Genomic DNA, 19,381 nt, shown 5'->3' on the forward strand with positions numbered 1-19,381 from the left:
TATAGAAGGTTTTCTATGTTTTTTGGTCAATTTTCTACAAATTACAAATTGTTCATTGTTAAAAATTTCCAAAACAAAGCAAAGTTGAAAGTAAATGTTTTCAATCACAGAAAAATAAGTGCATCTCTATCAGTGAATGTAATGTGATCTGGTAGCAAAACTACTGTTTATAAAAAAACAGTAGAAGTGTTATAGACCTTTGTTAACTTATAGATATACAAGATCCAATCTCCTTCACCTCCTCCTATCACACACACACTGCATTCATACATATGGTACAAACCTCTATTGTGTATGTGATGTTTGACACTGAGATAATGCAGCGTACTTGGACACACGTTCCACAACACTGGCCTGGGATGGCCTGATAATCATAACCCTGAATAGAGACAAAAGCAGAAATGCAGAATATCAGCAAAACATGAAAATGTAAAATAAGCTCAAGACGGGGGCCTGGATGAGAACATTTATTGTTCTGTATTTTATTTTGACAATAACTTTCTTTGTGGGTTACAGGACTACATGAAGTTTCACACAGAGCTGGTAATTCAACTATATGTCTATTTTGGATGAATGCATTGCATTACAATGACAGGAGTTTCTTTTATTTTGTCTACCCTATTTAAATAAATAAGGCTATAATGCAATACAACAGCAACACAAACTATAGCCTGCACAATGATTATTCCTACAGAGTAGGAAGTGGATTGGTACTGTAATTCCAGAGAAGTTCTGCTCACAGTTTAAATTTTCTACGTGTCTGATGAAAGCTGAGAATGCATGTGTGTCTGGATAAGAAATAAGTGAGAGAGGAATGGAGAAACAGTTTAGTCTTACCAGAGGGCAGTTTGTGTCGCAGGGTATAGGCTGACATTCTACTATGTGCAGATGGCTGCTGGCATTTATCTGCTTACTACAAATGCACTTTTGGCATGGCTTCATGGGCACCAGATCTCCAACCTTGATGGGTGTGGTGAGAAGGTCAGCAAACATTAGGACAAAAACATTAGAAACCTTTTCACTATGGTGCTTTTGTATACAGCACCACTGTAAACTATAACCTACAACAGTGTCAATGCAATATGAAGCACTAATTCCTCTGTGAAAAGAGAATTTACATCTGAATTCAATAGGTTGCTTTAGATTGTACAGGTGAGATGGCAAAAGGACAAAATTAAGCCCAAAAGTATTACTAATAGTTTATGATTTAAACTTAGATTTTTAGCACTGACTCCTTATCAGTCTGTCAGATGCTACACACTTTCACTTTATATTTAAATGTCAAAATACTACACAACTAATCTCAGCTATATTTTTGACCTGAAGCAGTGTGGTCGTTTATAAAGCAAGTCATAGTTTGTCATATAAAGCTTAAACTATCAGGCAAAGAAGCAAAATTCTTTTCTTGATAGATCTATTACTATGGGACTGTGACGTTAATTTTTAAAATCCTTATTAGTATCCAGAAATCCTGCTGGTTTTTTTGGTCTTTAGGCTATAGTAGTATAGCAAATTTATATGGTCATGAGTGGCTTCATGTACAAAGCCTTTTACTCTCAACAGAAAACTACAGTTAATCATCATAACTCTTCACAAGTGATAACGTCTATAAATGTAATTTGCTTGGAGTGAAGTCTCACCTGATATTCATGGTTATTAAAAACACACACATCCTTTGGCACTAGGAAAAAAAACAGGTAAATCAGTTAATACATTTTGAATGTGCTGCAACAGTGACAAAATTAAAACCTGGTTAAGCAGTTACAGGAACATGCACACATATGAGTACACTCACCGCATGAATATTTCTGACAGCAGACTCCCATTGTGACATGTAGAGTAAAACCAACAGCACAGGATGGCACAGAAGAAGAGCATGGTTTACACACTGCGATATAAGCAGACAAATTGAAGAGAGAACATCAACACCAGTCTGCTTTCACTAATAAACAGGTACAAACGATGTGACACCTTCACAACCTGCCATATATAATTTAATTACAAACATCAGCCATCTTCATAAAAAAATTCTGATCTCATAAATATTCAGATTACAGTTCTGGTTGCTTGTAGCAGCTGTATAAACACCAAATACTGAGAGGAGGCAAGAGTTTAACGGTGGAGCACACATTTACAGCACCTGTGTTAGAGATCCTTCTGTACTCTCTACTAAAAAAAGTTAATGGCCTCAAATTAAAACCAGTTTAATTGACAGGTGTTGAGAATTGATGGATACTCACTGGGTTAAATGTAGACACTGTGTTTATGAATACAAAATATACTGAATAGGGAAACTATGATTTTAGTCGAAGTAGTTGTTACCCGTTACCCACATGGTGCTCACTTACCACACCACTCCATTGGACAGCACTCAGAAGAGTTGATGACCTTCTCATGATCTTGGTCACAGATGAGAGGTGGCAATGCTGGACATGACATGTGATGACAGCGGACCTGCAGTGTGTCCTCTTCACATATACACTCGTTACAGCCTTCAATCCATGTGTCATTGGCCTGAGGACACAGTGTTTTTTGTAAAATTGTGGTAGGAGGCAGCAGCTATTACTGACCTGTCAAAACATTCTGTAAAAGGGGACTGGCACTGTAGACAAATGATTTACCTTTTTCCATTTTCCATTTGCCAGTCGACAAATTTCTATGAGGAGAAAAAGATAAAAAAAGATTAATAATTTCATCCTTGTTTAGCCAGCCTCACAAGCTTAGGGTCAATGTTACATTTTTTAAAATCTAGTTATAATAAAGAAACAGTTATAATGTAGTTTCTTTCAACTATTTGCACAGTGCATATTGTAAATGTTGGTGGATTGAAAGTCCTTTATCTATTGCTAAGGCACTGTGTTGTGTCATAGCCAAATGTTGTTGTACTTAGACTGACTAAGAGTGAAAAACAGACTCTACCTGTAGCTAAACGTTTTTGACTTGATCTTAAAGTCATCACAAAGTGCAAGACATCCTTAAATGCAACATAGCTGTTCTCATACAAAAGTGCAATCTCCTCTTACCACAGGTGGGAACACATTCATTCAAGCTGGAAGAGAGAAGGGAGGAGTCATCTGGACAGTAGCAACCCTCCAGCTTCATATTCATCATGGCAGTGAACTCACTGTCACTATAGATGAATTTCTGGTTGTACCTGCAGATACAGTTAGCGTAAAGTGTGAAGGCCATACCTTGTTTCTGTATGTGAGTCAAAGCACAAATGAATGAAAATTGATTGACTGTACTATACAGCATTGTGTTAGTGAAATGCTGTACCATGAATCACAGGTAGGCTCTACCAGGGGGCCACAGGCCTGATACACTTTGGGGCTTGGACATTTATATTCTATGAAGACATGAAGAGAGAACAGACATTATGTTTTTAGTAAAAGACATTGCTGTGATGATGAACTGCAATATTACAGTTGCATATAGCTGCATACCACAGAGTCCGTTGGTGGCATTCCTCCAGTCAATACATACTCCAGCTTCAGCACAGGCAGCTGCGTAGGTTTGTAAGCTGATGCAGCCAATGTGCTTAAGATGCATGTGGCACACATCAAATTCACAGGCCACAATAAATGGAGTGTAGCCAATAACCTTGTGGCAAGCTTCAAACACACTAGGGAAGATGGGATTCATCATCAGTATGAACACTGGACACAAACTGAATGCATCACCTCACATTATAAAGCAGAGAGAAGTGAATAAATTAGTAATGTGTTTCTGCTGCTGTTAAATTTGAACTCTCAATTCATTTCTATTTGCTCACATGCCGAATGTAATATATTTCACTTCATATTTATGATTTCATCCATGAAGTGGTAAAATAAAAATAAGTGACATAGAAAAGAATAAGGTGATTTAGAATTCTTAAATTCACAGCTGAAAATGAGTAGCCAATGTTTGAACCTGGTGTCACAAATACACATTCGCCTTGTTCCTACTACCTGCCCTTGATGAGCTCACAGATGGTTGTATCACAGGGAGCCGGTGTGAGAGTTGGTGTAGGAGTCGGGGTAGGCTCAACTCGATGGTCACAGTAACTGTCATTAGTATGCCACTTGTGTGCCATATCAGGACATGAAGGGTCAATTTTGCCATTCGGCAACATGCAGTCATCCGTCCGGTTGTTGTCACATGTGCCTAGAGAAATTCTCATCATTAGTAAAACCACAACTCAACTCAAGTCAGTCCTGCACTGCTACAAGTCATTTTATCATATTTAGTCATATTCAAAGCAGTATGTGTCAGTTATGTACAATATATCTGCTGTTAAGCATCATGTGCACAAAACAAAAGCTACTGAAAATATGGATGTAATTTATCAATTGACAATAAAATGATATTCATTTTGCAGGACTCACCACACTGTCCCTGGGTGTTGCCACCAAATTCACTATAGGGCAAGTAGATACTGAATATGAGCCCTGAGAAGGTAACTTTCGCATGGATTTTAGGGATGAGGAGCACAGTTTCAATACCAGTGGTGGTTATACGGAAGTCAGCATTCTGGTATGCAGGACTCACAACCTTGTCATTCACTATAATCTAAAACAAAAAGCAATAAGAATTTAATGTCAGACATGGCACTTCACAATTTTGTTTACAAGATTCAATATATCTGCATTGGTGAAATGAAAATCCTTATTTGAAGTTTTACAAATTACGATTAGGCCTACACTATAGAGTTGTATAAGAAAGTCTGTGCACAAATAGTAATGTTGCTTATTATTTCATGAAATAGAAAAAATAAATAGTAATTGTACTGGTGTCAAAGTACTAATTAGTAGGAACACATTTTAAGTTATGCTGAGTCTTAAAGTCTCTCTTCAGTTCTTCTTCCTTAAATGACATACAGATATTTTTTCATAGAGGATCTGGAGTTTCTACAGTTTCTACAGGAATTACAAATGAAGAATGTTAATAGTGCCACTGAGTTACCTGGTTTGTGAATACACCATTATTATCCTTCTGTGTAATAAAGATCTTGTAGCTTTTGTAGAAGACAGTAATGGACTGAGGACAGGACAAGCCATCAACAGAATTACAATAGTAGTTGTCGATCATAACACTGAAGTTATATTTGGGCAAGATCTCCTTCACCAGCCAGTAGGAACAATTGCCTTGGAAATTATAGTAGGTTCCATCGAAGGTGACGTAATGCGGGTCTCCCCAACCATAGCAGACACCTTCATATGACAGATATTTTTTAAAATAACATTTGAAATCATTAAATAAATGTAAGTAAGTATGTAAGTAAGTGCAATGACAAAATAGTAACATATTGCAACAGAAAAACATTAAAATATTGTTATTGTTAAAAATGATTATTTTATGTGTTTAACCTAAGGCTTTTGCAACCTAACAACATTTTAGTAGGTCAGACTTACAGTTGCATTCATAGTGGGAGCAACATCCATCATCATCCTTCACTTCAGTAGGAGGAAAGTTATTTGTGCAGATTTTTTTATCCAGAGGTGGACATTCTGTGTCATTATAGGTTACCTTGCCATTTTCACAAATCCCTGTACGACAGTCATTTTCTTTCCAAATTTCACCCTCCTATAAGGAGAATTGTAAATTATAATTGGACAAAAAAGAGGGTTAGTATTGTCATAGAGTGCCATATTAGCAAGTCTTGCAAAATCTAGAGCAATTTTCATGACAGCATTTTAAGGATAGAGCAGTATTAACAGCAGCACATCAACTATACAGGATAGAAAGGAGGACATACCTTTTTAGGAGGAAATACATCAACACACCAGCTGCATGTATTGTTGACCACTACATTACAGTTCTTATCACAGTACCCTATGTAACAGTAATCATCATGGTCTGTCTTGTTGTAGACTATGGAGCCTGAAAATAAAGCACAGGAAAATTGTTAAAAATAATGTCACATATCACATATGTGTAATACATGTGTGACTATACAGTATATGACAGAGTATAAAACATGGTACACAGACCCCATATATATGTATACTCCTGCATGTCATTTTACCATCAGTTAGTGTCACTAGGTTATGTAGTAAATTTAACTTAGTACTTGCTGAAGCTTGGCAAATAGAGCAGTGTTACAGTGTCTCTCCAAAGTCATTATGTTAAGGAACCTCCGTTTGTAAATGACCAACTCTGATGAAATGTGACCATAAAATACTGAATTCAACCCTTGAGCACATTAACAAATTTGCTTGGGGGGCAAAGTACATCTGCACAAATGTTACAGTCAAGACTTTTAGAAATTAGACAGTTGCACACTTTTATGTGTTTCAGCATATGCAGAGTCAAAGAAAATAATGGGTCCTGTATTAATGTCATGTCTTACATTTCATTTCAGTACATTTATATTAATACTGAAGGAATTAATGCACAGTGCCCAAATTGCATGAATTCAAAAGTAATTGAACTCCTGGCTACTAAATGTTTATTGGGCAGTTGCCTGTCATTCAACATTAGTTTATGCACAGAAGAACTCACAGCTGGCTCAGGGCTCAAGAGTTGTCATTATGACTGAGGTGGATTTTTAGTCAATGAGGAATAAAGTGGACTATGTAGGTAAGAAAGTAATAATCAGACTCTACATAAAGAAGTCTATCCAGCTGGCTATATCCTAAAAAAGCAGGTCCACTCAAGAAAACTACAAAATTGACCTGGTCAGGACCTGAAAGGCTGAGGAATACAATGACTAGGTAAGCCTAAAAAATTAAAAAGCCAACAAAATAATGGAAAGAGAAAAAGAATTAATTATTGGCGCATGTTAGATGTAAATGACTTAAATTGGCTGGGAAATGTTTTCATATGCTCCACTGGCATTACAATGTTTTTGACTAGTAAAGGATAGGATAAAAGGAAAACCAGCAGTGTAGATTCAAAAATTCTGATATGATATTGTTGTTTATGTTGAAATGTTTATGTTGTTACTCTTATTTGACAGCACAAAACTGGGACAAGATTATTTTAATTTGGCCAAAGAGATAACGTTGCCAGTTTAGTATTGACTGACTGGAAACAATAACAATAAAACAAAACATGACGTGTACAATACAAATTGTGTCATGATCTAATCCAACTGCAAAGCAGGTGTGAAAAAGAATGGTTTGTTATTAATCAGAACTTACCAGGAGGGTACTCTACGCCATGATGAAGACATGTGCAGTGTTGGGGATTAGTCGATGGTTGTGAAGTTCCTCCTGTCACAATAGGTGGTTCAGTTGAGGTAGGTACTGTGGTAGTAGATGTAGCTGTAGATGACTGAGTTGTAGTTGCGGTTTTAGTTGTTTCAGTGGTGGTAGAAGGAATTGTAGTTGGAGTTGTAGTGGAAGGAGTTGTAGTTATGGTGGTAGAAGTTGTAGTTGTACTTGTTGAAGTTGGAGTTGGAGTTGAAGGTGGTATGCAATCACAGCATTTGAATTTGATCTCATAATCAAAACACTCTTGCTGAAGCCCTTGTTGTTTGTTGTTGCAGATGAGACCCACATTTTTGTTGCAAGTCACATCTTGACCCACATGTGACAAGGGCAGACCTGGGTAAAGAACAGCTCTACACTGGACTTCTTCTGGAGCTGAGCAGATGTGATAACCTGCAGAGATTATCTTCTTGATGGTTTCATCTTCACCACCATTAGGTCCTGGTGTGGGCTTGCCAAGATTTATCCAGTCTGACCAAATACATGTCATACCATGTCCGTCAGGGCAAGGTGTAGTTGGTGGCGGAGGTGTAGTTGTTTCAGTTGTGGTAGAAGGTGTAGTGCTTGTAGTAGTGGTAATTGGTTGAGTTGTTGTTTCTGTGGTGGTAGAAGGAGTTGTAGTTGTGGTGGCAGAAGGTGTTGTAGTCGGGGTTGTGGTAGAAGGAGTTGTAGTTGTACTTGTTGAAGTTGGAGTTGGAGTTGGAGTTGATATGCAATCACAGCATTTGAATTTGATCTCATAATCAAAACACTCTTGCTGAAGCCCTTGTTGTTTGTTGTTGCAGATGAGACCCACATTTTTGTTGCAAGTCACATCTTGACCCACCTGTGACAAGGGCAGACCTGGGTAAAGAACAGCTCTACACTGGACTTCTTCTGGAGCTGAGCAGATGTGATAACCTGCAGAGATTATCTTCTTGATGGTTTCATCTTCACCACCATTAGGTCCTGGTGTGGGCTTGCCAAGATTTATCCAGTCTGACCAAGTACATGTCATACCATGTCCGTCAGGGCAAGGTGTAGTTGGTGGCGGAGGTGTAGTTGTTTCAGTTGTGGTAGAAGGTGTAGTGCTTGTAGTAGTGGTAATTGGTTGAGTTGTTGTTTCTGTGGTGGTAGAAGGAGTTGTAGTTGTGGTGGTAGAAGGTGTTGTAGTCGGGGTTGTGGTAGAAGGAGTTGTAGTTGTACTTGTTGAAGTTGGAGTTGGAGTTGGAGTTGATATGCAATCACAGCATTTGAATTTGATCTCATAATCAAAACACTCTTGCTGAAGCCCTTGTTGTTTGTTGTTGCAGATGAGACCCACATTTTTGTTGCAAGTCACATCTTGACCCACCTGTGACAAGGGCAGACCTGGGTAAAGAACAGCTCTACACTGGACTTCTTCTGGAGCTGAGCAGATGTGATAACCTGCAGAGATTATCTTCTTGATGGTTTCATCTTCACCACCATTAGGTCCTGGTGTGGGCTTGCCAAGATTTATCCAGTCTGACCAAGTACATGTCATACCATGTCCGTCAGGGCAAGGTGTAGTTGGTGACGGAGGTGTAGTTGTTTCAGTTGTGGTAGAAGGTGTAGTGCTTGTAGTAGTGGTAATTGGTTGAGTTGTTGTTTCTGTGGTGGTAGAAGGAGTTGTAGTTGTGGTGGTAGAAGGTGTTGTAGTCGGGGTTGTGGTAGAAGGAGTTGTAGTTGTACTTGTTGAAGTTGGAGTTGGAGTTGGAGTTGATATGCAATCACAGCATTTGAATTTGATCTCATAATCAAAACACTCTTGCTGAAGCCCTTGTTGTTTGTTGTTGCAGATGAGACCCACATTTTTGTTGCAAGTCACATCTTGACCCACCTGTGACAAGGGCAGACCTGGGTAAAGAACAGCTCTACACTGGACTTCTTCTGGAGCTGAGCAGATGTGATAACCTGCAGAGATTATCTTCTTGATGGTTTCATCTTCACCACCATTAGGTCCTGGTGTGGGCTTGCCAAGATTTATCCAGTCTGACCAAGTACATGTCATACCATGTCCGTCAGGGCAAGGTGTAGTTGGTGGCGGAGGTGTAGTTGTTTCAGTTGTGGTAGAAGGTGTAGTGCTTGTAGTAGTGGTAATTGGTTGAGTTGTTGTTTCTGTGGTGGTAGAAGGAGTTGTAGTTGTGGTGGTAGAAGGTGTTGTAGTCGGGGTTGTGGTAGAAGGAGTTGTAGTTGTACTTGTTGAAGTTGGAGTTGGAGTTGGAGTTGATATGCAATCACAGCATTTGAATTTGATCTCATAATCAAAACACTCTTGCTGAAGCCCTTGTTGTTTGTTGTTGCAGATGAGACCCACATTTTTGTTGCAAGTCACATCTTGACCCACCTGTGACAAGGGCAGACCTGGGTAAAGAACAGCTCTACACTGGACTTCTTCTGGAGCTGAGCAGATGTGATAACCTGCAGAGATTATCTTCTTGATGGTTTCATCTTCACCACCATTAGGTCCTGGTGTGGGCTTGCCAAGATTTATCCAGTCTGACCAAGTACATGTCATACCATGTCCGTCAGGGCAAGGTGTAGTTGGTGGCGGAGGTGTAGTTGTTTCAGTTGTGGTAGAAGGTGTAGTGCTTGTAGTAGTGGTAATTGGTTGAGTTGTTGTTTCTGTGGTGGTAGAAGGAGTTGTAGTTGTGGTGGTAGAAGGTGTTGTAGTCGGGGTTGTGGTAGAAGGAGTTGTAGTTGTACTTGTTGAAGTTGGAGTTGGAGTTGGAGTTGATATGCAATCACAGCATTTGAATTTGATCTCATAATCAAAACACTCTTGCTGAAGCCCTTGTTGTTTGTTGTTGCAGATGAGACCCACATTTTTGTTGCAAGTCACATCTTGACCCACCTGTGACAAGGGCAGACCTGGGTAAAGAACAGCTCTACACTGGACTTCTTCTGGAGCTGAGCAGATGTGATAACCTGCAGAGATTATCTTCTTGATGGTTTCATCTTCACCACCATTAGGTCCTGGTGTGGGCTTGCCAAGATTTATCCAGTCTGACCAAGTACATGTCATACCATGTCCGTCAGGGCAAGGTGTAGTTGGTGACGGAGGTGTAGTTGTTTCAGTTGTGGTAGAAGGTGTAGTGCTTGTAGTAGTGGTAATTGGTTGAGTTGTTGTTTCTGTGGTGGTAGAAGGAGTTGTAGTTGTGGTGGTAGAAGGTGTTGTAGTCGGGGTTGTGGTAGAAGGAGTTGTAGTTGTACTTGTTGAAGTTGGAGTTGGAGTTGGAGTTGATATGCAATCACAGCATTTGAATTTGATCTCATAATCAAAACACTCTTGCTGAAGCCCTTGTTGTTTGTTGTTGCAGATGAGACCCACATTTTTGTTGCAAGTCACATCTTGACCCACCTGTGACAAGGGCAGACCTGGGTAAAGAACAGCTCTACACTGGACTTCTTCTGGAGCTGAGCAGATGTGATAACCTGCAGAGATTATCTTCTTGATGGTTTCATCTTCACCACCATTAGGTCCTGGTGTGGGCTTGCCAAGATTTATCCAGTCTGACCAAGTACATGTCATACCATGTCCGTCAGGGCAAGGTGTAGTTGGTGGCGGAGGTGTAGTTGTTTCAGTTGTGGTAGAAGGTGTAGTGCTTGTAGTAGTGGTAATTGGTTGAGTTGTTGTTTCTGTGGTGGTAGAAGGAGTTGTAGTTGTGGTGGTAGAAGGTGTTGTAGTCGGGGTTGTGGTAGAAGGAGTTGTAGTTGTACTTGTTGAAGTTGGAGTTGGAGTTGGAGTTGATATGCAATCACAGCATTTGAATTTGATCTCATAATCAAAACACTCTTGCTGAAGCCCTTGTTGTTTGTTGTTGCAGATGAGACCCACATTTTTGTTGCAAGTCACATCTTGACCCACCTGTGACAAGGGCAGACCTGGGTAAAGAACAGCTCTACACTGGACTTCTTCTGGAGCTGAGCAGATGTGATAACCTGCAGAGATTATCTTCTTGATGGTTTCATCTTCACCACCATTAGGTCCTGGTGTGGGCTTGCCAAGATTTATCCAGTCTGACCAAGTACATGTCATACCATGTCCGTCAGGGCAAGGTGTAGTTGGTGGCGGAGGTGTAGTTGTTTCAGTTGTGGTAGAAGGTGTAGTGCTTGTAGTAGTGGTAATTGGTTGAGTTGTTGTTTCTGTGGTGGTAGAAGGAGTTGTAGTTGTGGTGGTAGAAGGTGTTGTAGTCGGGGTTGTGGTAGAAGGAGTTGTAGTTGTACTTGTTGAAGTTGGAGTTGGAGTTGGAGTTGATATGCAATCACAGCATTTGAATTTGATCTCATAATCAAAACACTCTTGCTGAAGCCCTTGTTGTTTGTTGTTGCAGATGAGACCCACATTTTTGTTGCAAGTCACATCTTGACCCACCTGTGACAAGGGCAGACCTGGGTAAAGAACAGCTCTACACTGGACTTCTTCTGGAGCTGAGCAGATGTGATAACCTGCAGAGATTATCTTCTTGATGGTTTCATCTTCACCACCATTAGGTCCTGGTGTGGGCTTGCCAAGATTTATCCAGTCTGACCAAGTACATGTCATACCATGTCCGTCAGGGCAAGGTGTAGTTGGTGGCGGAGGTGTAGTTGTTTCAGTTGTGGTAGAAGGTGTAGTGCTTGTAGTAGTGGTAATTGGTTGAGTTGTTGTTTCTGTGGTGGTAGAAGGAGTTGTAGTTGTGGTGGTAGAAGGTGTTGTAGTCGGGGTTGTGGTAGAAGGAGTTGTAGTTGTACTTGTTGAAGTTGGAGTTGGAGTTGGAGTTGATATGCAATCACAGCATTTGAATTTGATCTCATAATCAAAACACTCTTGCTGAAGCCCTTGTTGTTTGTTGTTGCAGATGAGACCCACATTTTTGTTGCAAGTCACATCTTGACCCACCTGTGACAAGGGCAGACCTGGGTAAAGAACAGCTCTACACTGGACTTCTTCTGGAGCTGAGCAGATGTGATAACCTGCAGAGATTATCTTCTTGATGGTTTCATCTTCACCACCATTAGGTCCTGGTGTGGGCTTGCCAAGATTTATCCAGTCTGACCAAGTACATGTCATACCATGTCCGTCAGGGCAAGGTGTAGTTGGTGGCGGAGGTGTAGTTGTTTCAGTTGTGGTAGAAGGTGTAGTGCTTGTAGTAGTGGTAATTGGTTGAGTTGTTGTTTCTGTGGTGGTAGAAGGAGTTGTAGTTGTGGTGGTAGAAGGTGTTGTAGTCGGGGTTGTGGTAGAAGGAGTTGTAGTTGTACTTGTTGAAGTTGGAGTTGGAGTTGGAGTTGATATGCAATCACAGCATTTGAATTTGATCTCATAATCAAAACACTCTTGCTGAAGCCCTTGTTGTTTGTTGTTGCAGATGAGACCCACATTTTTGTTGCAAGTCACATCTTGACCCACCTGTGACAAGGGCAGACCTGGGTAAAGAACAGCTCTACACTGGACTTCTTCTGGAGCTGAGCAGATGTGATAACCTGCAGAGATTATCTTCTTGATGGTTTCATCTTCACCACCATTAGGTCCTGGTGTGGGCTTGCCAAGATTTATCCAGTCTGACCAAGTACATGTCATACCATGTCCGTCAGGGCAAGGTGTAGTTGGTGGCGGAGGTGTAGTTGTTTCAGTTGTGGTAGAAGGTGTAGTGCTTGTAGTAGTGGTAATTGGTTGAGTTGTTGTTTCTGTGGTGGTAGAAGGAGTTGTAGTTGTGGTGGTAGAAGGTGTTGTAGTCGGGGTTGTGGTAGAAGGAGTTGTAGTTGTACTTGTTGAAGTTGGAGTTGGAGTTGGAGTTGATATGCAATCACAGCATTTGAATTTGATCTCATAATCAAAACACTCTTGCTGAAGCCCTTGTTGTTTGTTGTTGCAGATGAGACCCACATTTTTGTTGCAAGTCACATCTTGACCCACCTGTGACAAGGGCAGACCTGGGTAAAGAACAGCTCTACACTGGACTTCTTCTGGAGCTGAGCAGATGTGATAACCTGCAGAGATTATCTTCTTGATGGTTTCATCTTCACCACCATTAGGTCCTGGTGTGGGCTTGCCAAGATTTATCCAGTCTGACCAAGTACATGTCATACCATGTCCGTCAGGGCAAGGTGTAGTTGGTGGCGGAGGTGTAGTTGTTTCAGTTGTGGTAGAAGGTGTAGTGCTTGTAGTAGTGGTAATTGGTTGAGTTGTTGTTTCTGTGGTGGTAGAAGGAGTTGTAGTTGTGGTGGTAGAAGGTGTTGTAGTCGGGGTTGTGGTAGAAGGAGTTGTAGTTGTACTTGTTGAAGTTGGAGTTGGAGTTGGAGTTGATATGCAATCACAGCATTTGAATTTGATCTCATAATCAAAACACTCTTGCTGAAGCCCTTGTTGTTTGTTGTTGCAGATGAGACCCACATTTTTGTTGCAAGTCACATCTTGACCCACCTGTGACAAGGGCAGACCTGGGTAAAGAACAGCTCTACACTGGACTTCTTCTGGAGCTGAGCAGATGTGATAACCTGCAGAGATTATCTTCTTGATGGTTTCATCTTCACCACCATTAGGTCCTGGTGTGGGCTTGCCAAGATTTATCCAGTCTGACCAAGTACATGTCATACCATGTCCGTCAGGGCAAGGTGTAGTTGGTGGCGGAGGTGTAGTTGTTTCAGTTGTGGTAGAAGGTGTAGTGCTTGTAGTAGTGGTAATTGGTTTAGTTGTTGTTTCTGTGGTGGTAGAAGGAGTTGTAGTTGTGGTGGTAGAAGGTGTTGTAGTCGGGGTTGTGGTAGAAGGAGTTGTAGTTGTACTTGTTGAAGTTGGAGTTGGAGTTGGAGTTGATATGCAATCACAGCATTTGAATTTGATCTCATAATCAAAACACTCTTGCTGAAGCCCTTGTTGTTTGTTGTTGCAGATGAGACCCACATTTTTGTTGCAAGTCACATCTTGACCCACCTGTGACAAGGGCAGACCTGGGTAAAGAACAGCTCTACACTGGACTTCTTCTGGAGCTGAGCAGATGTGATAACCTGCAGAGATTATCTTCTTGATGGTTTCATCTTCACCACCATTAGGTCCTGGTGTGGGCTTGCCAAGATTTATCCAGTCTGACCAAGTACATGTCATACCATGTCCGTCAGGGCAAGGTGTAGTTGGTGGCGGAGGTGTAGTTGTTTCAGTTGTGGTAGAAGGTGTAGTGCTTGTAGTAGTGGTAATTGGTTGAGTTGTTGTTTCTGTGGTGGTAGAAGGAGTTGTAGTTGTGGTGGTAGAAGGTGTTGTAGTCGGGGTTGTGGTAGAAGGAGTTGTAGTTGTACTTGTTGAAGTTGGAGTTGGAGTTGGAGTTGATATGCAATCACAGCATTTGAATTTGATCTCATAATCAAAACACTCTTGCTGAAGCCCTTGTTGTTTGTTGTTGCAGATGAGACCCACATTTTTGTTGCAAGTCACATCTTGACCCACCTGTGACAAGGGCAGACCTGGGTAAAGAACAGCTCTACACTGGACTTCTTCTGGAGCTGAGCAGATGTGATAACCTGCAGAGATTATCTTCTTGATGGTTTCATCTTCACCACCATTAGGTCCTGGTGTGGGCTTGCCAAGATTTATCCAGTCTGACCAAGTACATGTCATACCATGTCCGTCAGGGCAAGGTGTAGTTGGTGGCGGAGGTGTAGTTGTTTCAGTTGTGGTAGAAGGTGTAGTGCTTGTAGTAGTGGTAATTGGTTGAGTTGTTGTTTCTGTGGTGGTAGAAGGAGTTGTAGTTGTGGTGGTAGAAGGTGTTGTAGTCGGGGTTGTGGTAGAAGGAGTTGTAGTTGTACTTGTTGAAGTTGGAGTTGGAGTTGGAGTTGATATGCAATCACAGCATTTGAATTTGATCTCATAATCAAAACACTCTTGCTGAAGCCCTTGTTGTTTGTTGTTGCAGATGAGACCCACATTTTTGTTGCAAGTCACATCTTGACCCACCTGTGACAAGGGCAGACCTGGGTAAAGAACAGCTCTACACTGGACTTCTTCTGGAGCTGAGCAGATGTGATAACCTGCAGAGATTATCTTCTTGATGGTTTCATCTTCACCACCATTAGGTCCTGGTGTGGGCTTGCCAAGATTTATCCAGTCTGACCAAGTACATGTCATACCATGTCCGTCAGGGCAAGGTGTAGTTGGTGACGGAGGTGTAGTTGTTTCAGTTGTGGTAGAAGGTGTAGTGCTTGTAGTAGTGGTAGGTGCATGAGTTGTAGTTGGAGTTGTGGTAGAAGGAGTTGTGCTTGGAGTAGTGGTAGGTGGCTGAGTTGTAGTTGGCGTTGTGGTTGAAGGAGTTGTGCTTGGAGTGGGGGTAGGTGGCTGAGATGTTGTTTTAGTTGTGGTAGAAGGACTTGTAGTTGTTGGTGGCTGAGTTGTAGTTGTCTCAGTTACTGTAGAAGGTGTTGGTGTGCTGCATTCCTCCTTGCAACACTTTACCTTTATTTCATAATTTAAACATATTGGAGGATATTGTAAGCTATTCTTGCACAGGAGTCCTTCCTTATTACATGTTACTGTTTGTCCCAAGTCTTTTAATGGAACCCCTGGATAATCCACACCCTGACACATCACTTCTACTGGATTGTCACAGATGTCATGTCTTTTCTGGATTATATGCTTGATGGTTTCATTATCTCCACCCCCAGGGCCAAATTCAGGGTAGTCTGAATCTATCCATTGTGACCAGGAGCATGTGACTGTGCCTGGCTGACAAGTTGTATCAGTAACATGGTGTGTTGTTGTAGGTTCAGCTGGTGGAGTTGTAGTTGGAGTTGGAGTAGAAGGAGTTGTGCTTGGAGTAGTGGTAGGTGGCTGAGTTGTAGTTGGCGTTGTGGTTGAAGGAGTTGTGCTTGGAGTGGGGGTAGGTGGCTGAGATGTTGTTTTAGTGGTGGTAGAAGGACTTGTAGTTGTTGGTGGCTGAGTTGTAGTTGTCTCAGTTACTGTAGAAGGTGTTGGTGTGCTGCATTCCTCCTTGCAACACTTTACCTTTATTTCATAATTTAAACATATTGGAGGATATTGTAAGCTATTCTTGCACAGGAGTCCTTCCTTATTACATGTTACTGTTTGTTCCAAGTCTTTTAATGGAACCCCTGGATAATCCACACCCTGACACATCACTTCTACTGGATTGTCACAGATGTCATGTCTTTTCTGGATGATATGCTTGATGGTTTCATTATCTCCACCTCCAGGGCCAAATTCAGGGTAGTCTGAATCTATCCATTGTGACCAGGAGCATGTGACTGTGCCTGGCTGACAAGTTGTATCAGTAACATGGTGTGTTGTTGTAGGTTCAGCTGGTGGAGTTGCAGTGGAGCTTGGTGGTATTGTTGAAGGAGTAGGCTTTGTTGGGCATCCACTGTAGTCACAACACAGCACTCTGATTTGGTAGTTAAAACACAAGGCCAGTGGTCCTGCCTGGTTTTCATTTTTGCATGTCAGTCCTTTAGCCAAATTACATTCCACTATTTGCCCCACACTGTCAATGGTGACATTGGGGAACTTCTCAGCTCTGCATTGGATCTGGCTTGGCTTATCACATATCTTGTGGCCTGCAGCTTTAATGTTTTCATAAGTTTCATTGTCTCCTCCTGGAGTTCCCAGTGTGGGAAAGCTGGTATCATACCAGGGTGACCATTCACAAGGATTACATGTGACTGTGACTGGCTCTGTGAATATACATAATACAGGTGTTGTTTAGGAGGTAAATCTTACATTATACAACTAATTGTTTCTTTGGATTTCAAATTCAATATCTCACACATACCTGGTGTAGTTGATGTAAAAACAAAAGTAGTTGGAGTCTGGCTAGTTGTAGTAGAGGGCATGTGTGTTATTGGTGTAGATAATGGGCATGGGTATGACCTCTTGTCAATGGTACCATTCGTTCCACACACTGCTGTGAGGCAGTTGCCATGTCCATCTGTTGTGTTATAAATGGTACTGCCAGGAGGATATTTGTTTCCATGATATATGCAGGTACAGGCTGTAAAGAAACAATACATATTATTAACATATTAACCTAACGTAAGTATTCATTTATACAACCCAATAATCTCCAAATTTTTGTGTACCTTGGGCATCATAATGGCATTGGATGGTCATTGAACTGCATGTACTTTAAGAGAAGAAAAAAAATATATATATATATATATATCATCAGTTTTGCTTTGTTTTCATTGCTTGTGAACCCATCACAATATTAAATGTTAAATATGCAAGACCTACCATGAATGACAGTTTTCGGTTGTTGGCACTTTGTCACCATTCTTATAATGCTTCCCATCTTTATCATAGCAGCCACAGTGTTCTTTTAAAACACATGTCATTGTATCCTCATCAAAATATGGCTGAGTAGGAGGACATTTGGGATAGCAACCTAAATTAAAAAAAATTATATTATGAAGAAACATAAAACTAATCTTGAATCTTAGTACTCCTTAGTAATTACAGTCCCACTTGTTTAACACCGTTACCCTGTGTACCTGTTAGACTTCACTTGAAATAATATACAGTGTTTGAAAGGTCTTCATTTTATGACTTTAGGTATGTAAGCATTTTAAGGTCAAGCTGTCACTAAACAGTATTTCTCAGTTGTGTTGTAGGTCAAGTCATAAAACATTAACTTGTACCTTCCAGAGGCGGTATCTGTGTAGAGCAGCTGCCTGAGGGGTTCCTGCAGGTTTTCATACAAGGGGACCCACACGGCATGTAGTGCCATTCACATTCACCAGGGGGATTGTAGTAATCACAGAAGAGAGCTGGAAAAGATTAAAAATAAATAAATACCATTAATATGGGCACAGTTGTAATGTTAATATGGTTAAACACGTTAAACAGATTATAGGCAGATTGTTTGTAGGTGTCACTAATGACTAAAGAGAGTCAAGACAAAACCCCTAAGAGGAACAGGGGAAATCATATGGGTAGATAGCTAGCTAAAAGGTCACTGAAAGAGGCTTTAGTCTCTTTCTTGGACATAAAAGCATCCTGTGCTTTATGTAACCAGTGGTGTCTGGACCATGGTTTACCCAGACCAGAGCCCATTAGCCTCCCTGGCTAATTTCCATCAAGCCAGTGCTTGATGGAAACCCTCAGATAGAGCCTTGAGTTTCAGCTGGGTTCAAGGTTGAGGTTGATGGCATGAAGACTGTAAAACTTGTAAAACCCTAAGAGTTCCCTAACTGTTCCTCTCAAGAGGAACATATGGGGGCAGGTACAGCAGGGCAGCAAGAGTACCATGCTGAAGTGGGTTTAGAAGACCTTTCTGTTGAGACTGTGATGGACAATGATTGATAACCCTCATTTCTGAGGTTTTCGGTTTCACTCTTGTCTGGATCCGTCAACCTTGTGCTCCATACACGGCTTTTCACAAGGGAATAGACTCCACAGTTGTTCGGGTTTCAAGACATTCGCCTTTATCTTGATGACAACTGAAGATATTTCCCGTATGTGGTCTCTTAATAATTGGAACAGCCAGAAGGGTAAATGGTAACTAAATCCCCTAACCTGGAAAACAAACCACTTTACCTGTATGGGGATCAAGGGCCAAGGAGCTAATCATCTCAGTATTGATTTTTTTTACTCCTGTAATGGTTATTATTATAATACTATAAGACTATATTTATAGATAATAATGAACAATATTATACTGATGAATGATTAGATGACTTGTTCATAAGTAATAGATATTCATGAATAAATGAGAAACTACCAAGCCACTGCTCAATATGACGTGGAACCACTCCAGGGTGCACAAAAAGAACAAATAATTATTAACTAATGAGCAATGACTACTTACGGCAGATCTTAGGGGTTCTCCATTGAATGCAGACACCAGCCTGATTACAGGATTCAGCATAGGCAGCCACAGCAGTGCAGAAACATTCACAGTCCCCACCGGTGTCACAAGCACAAGAGTCAAACACACATGCTTCATAGTATGGAGCAGGGTCCACCTTCAGGCAAGTATATGATGTTACATTTATGAGTTAAATGCATTTGAAAGCACACTTCCACAACACAACATGGAGAAAGGGCATTGCTGCACTTCTACGTCTAGTTCACGCATCTCAAATGCAAATAATACACATTTTACTCCATTTACTGTATTGGACAGCTTCTATTAATTTTTAGTACAGAACAGATGCACAGTTTAGGACAATGTTATACATTAAGTTACTCAATACTATATAAAATAATG

General features: G+C 40.9%; 1 protein-coding gene across 1 annotated transcript in view; it reads right to left on the reverse strand.

Annotated features, from left to right (window-relative positions):
- Positions 1-19,381, reverse strand: part of LOC113122673 (mucin-5AC-like) — a 31,098-nt gene that overhangs the window by 1,763 nt on the left and 9,954 nt on the right. The window contains 21 exon segments of the mRNA XM_026294171.1: positions 284-379; positions 838-960; positions 1,641-1,681; positions 1,796-1,888; positions 2,349-2,514; positions 2,622-2,656; positions 3,024-3,154; positions 3,277-3,346; positions 3,444-3,622; positions 3,951-4,146; positions 4,368-4,551; positions 4,945-5,192; positions 5,394-5,565; positions 5,738-5,862; positions 7,125-13,423; positions 13,481-16,888; positions 16,942-17,164; positions 17,253-17,296; positions 17,407-17,557; positions 17,811-17,939; positions 18,980-19,136. Of these exon segments, the coding sequence (XP_026149956.1) occupies positions 284-379; positions 838-960; positions 1,641-1,681; positions 1,796-1,888; positions 2,349-2,514; positions 2,622-2,656; positions 3,024-3,154; positions 3,277-3,346; positions 3,444-3,622; positions 3,951-4,146; positions 4,368-4,551; positions 4,945-5,192; positions 5,394-5,565; positions 5,738-5,862; positions 7,125-13,423; positions 13,481-16,888; positions 16,942-17,164; positions 17,253-17,296; positions 17,407-17,557; positions 17,811-17,939; positions 18,980-19,136 (12,270 nt within the window).

This window comes from Mastacembelus armatus, chromosome 3, assembly GCF_900324485.2.
Source record: "Mastacembelus armatus chromosome 3, fMasArm1.2, whole genome shotgun sequence".
NCBI lineage: Eukaryota > Metazoa > Chordata > Actinopteri > Synbranchiformes > Mastacembelidae > Mastacembelus > Mastacembelus armatus.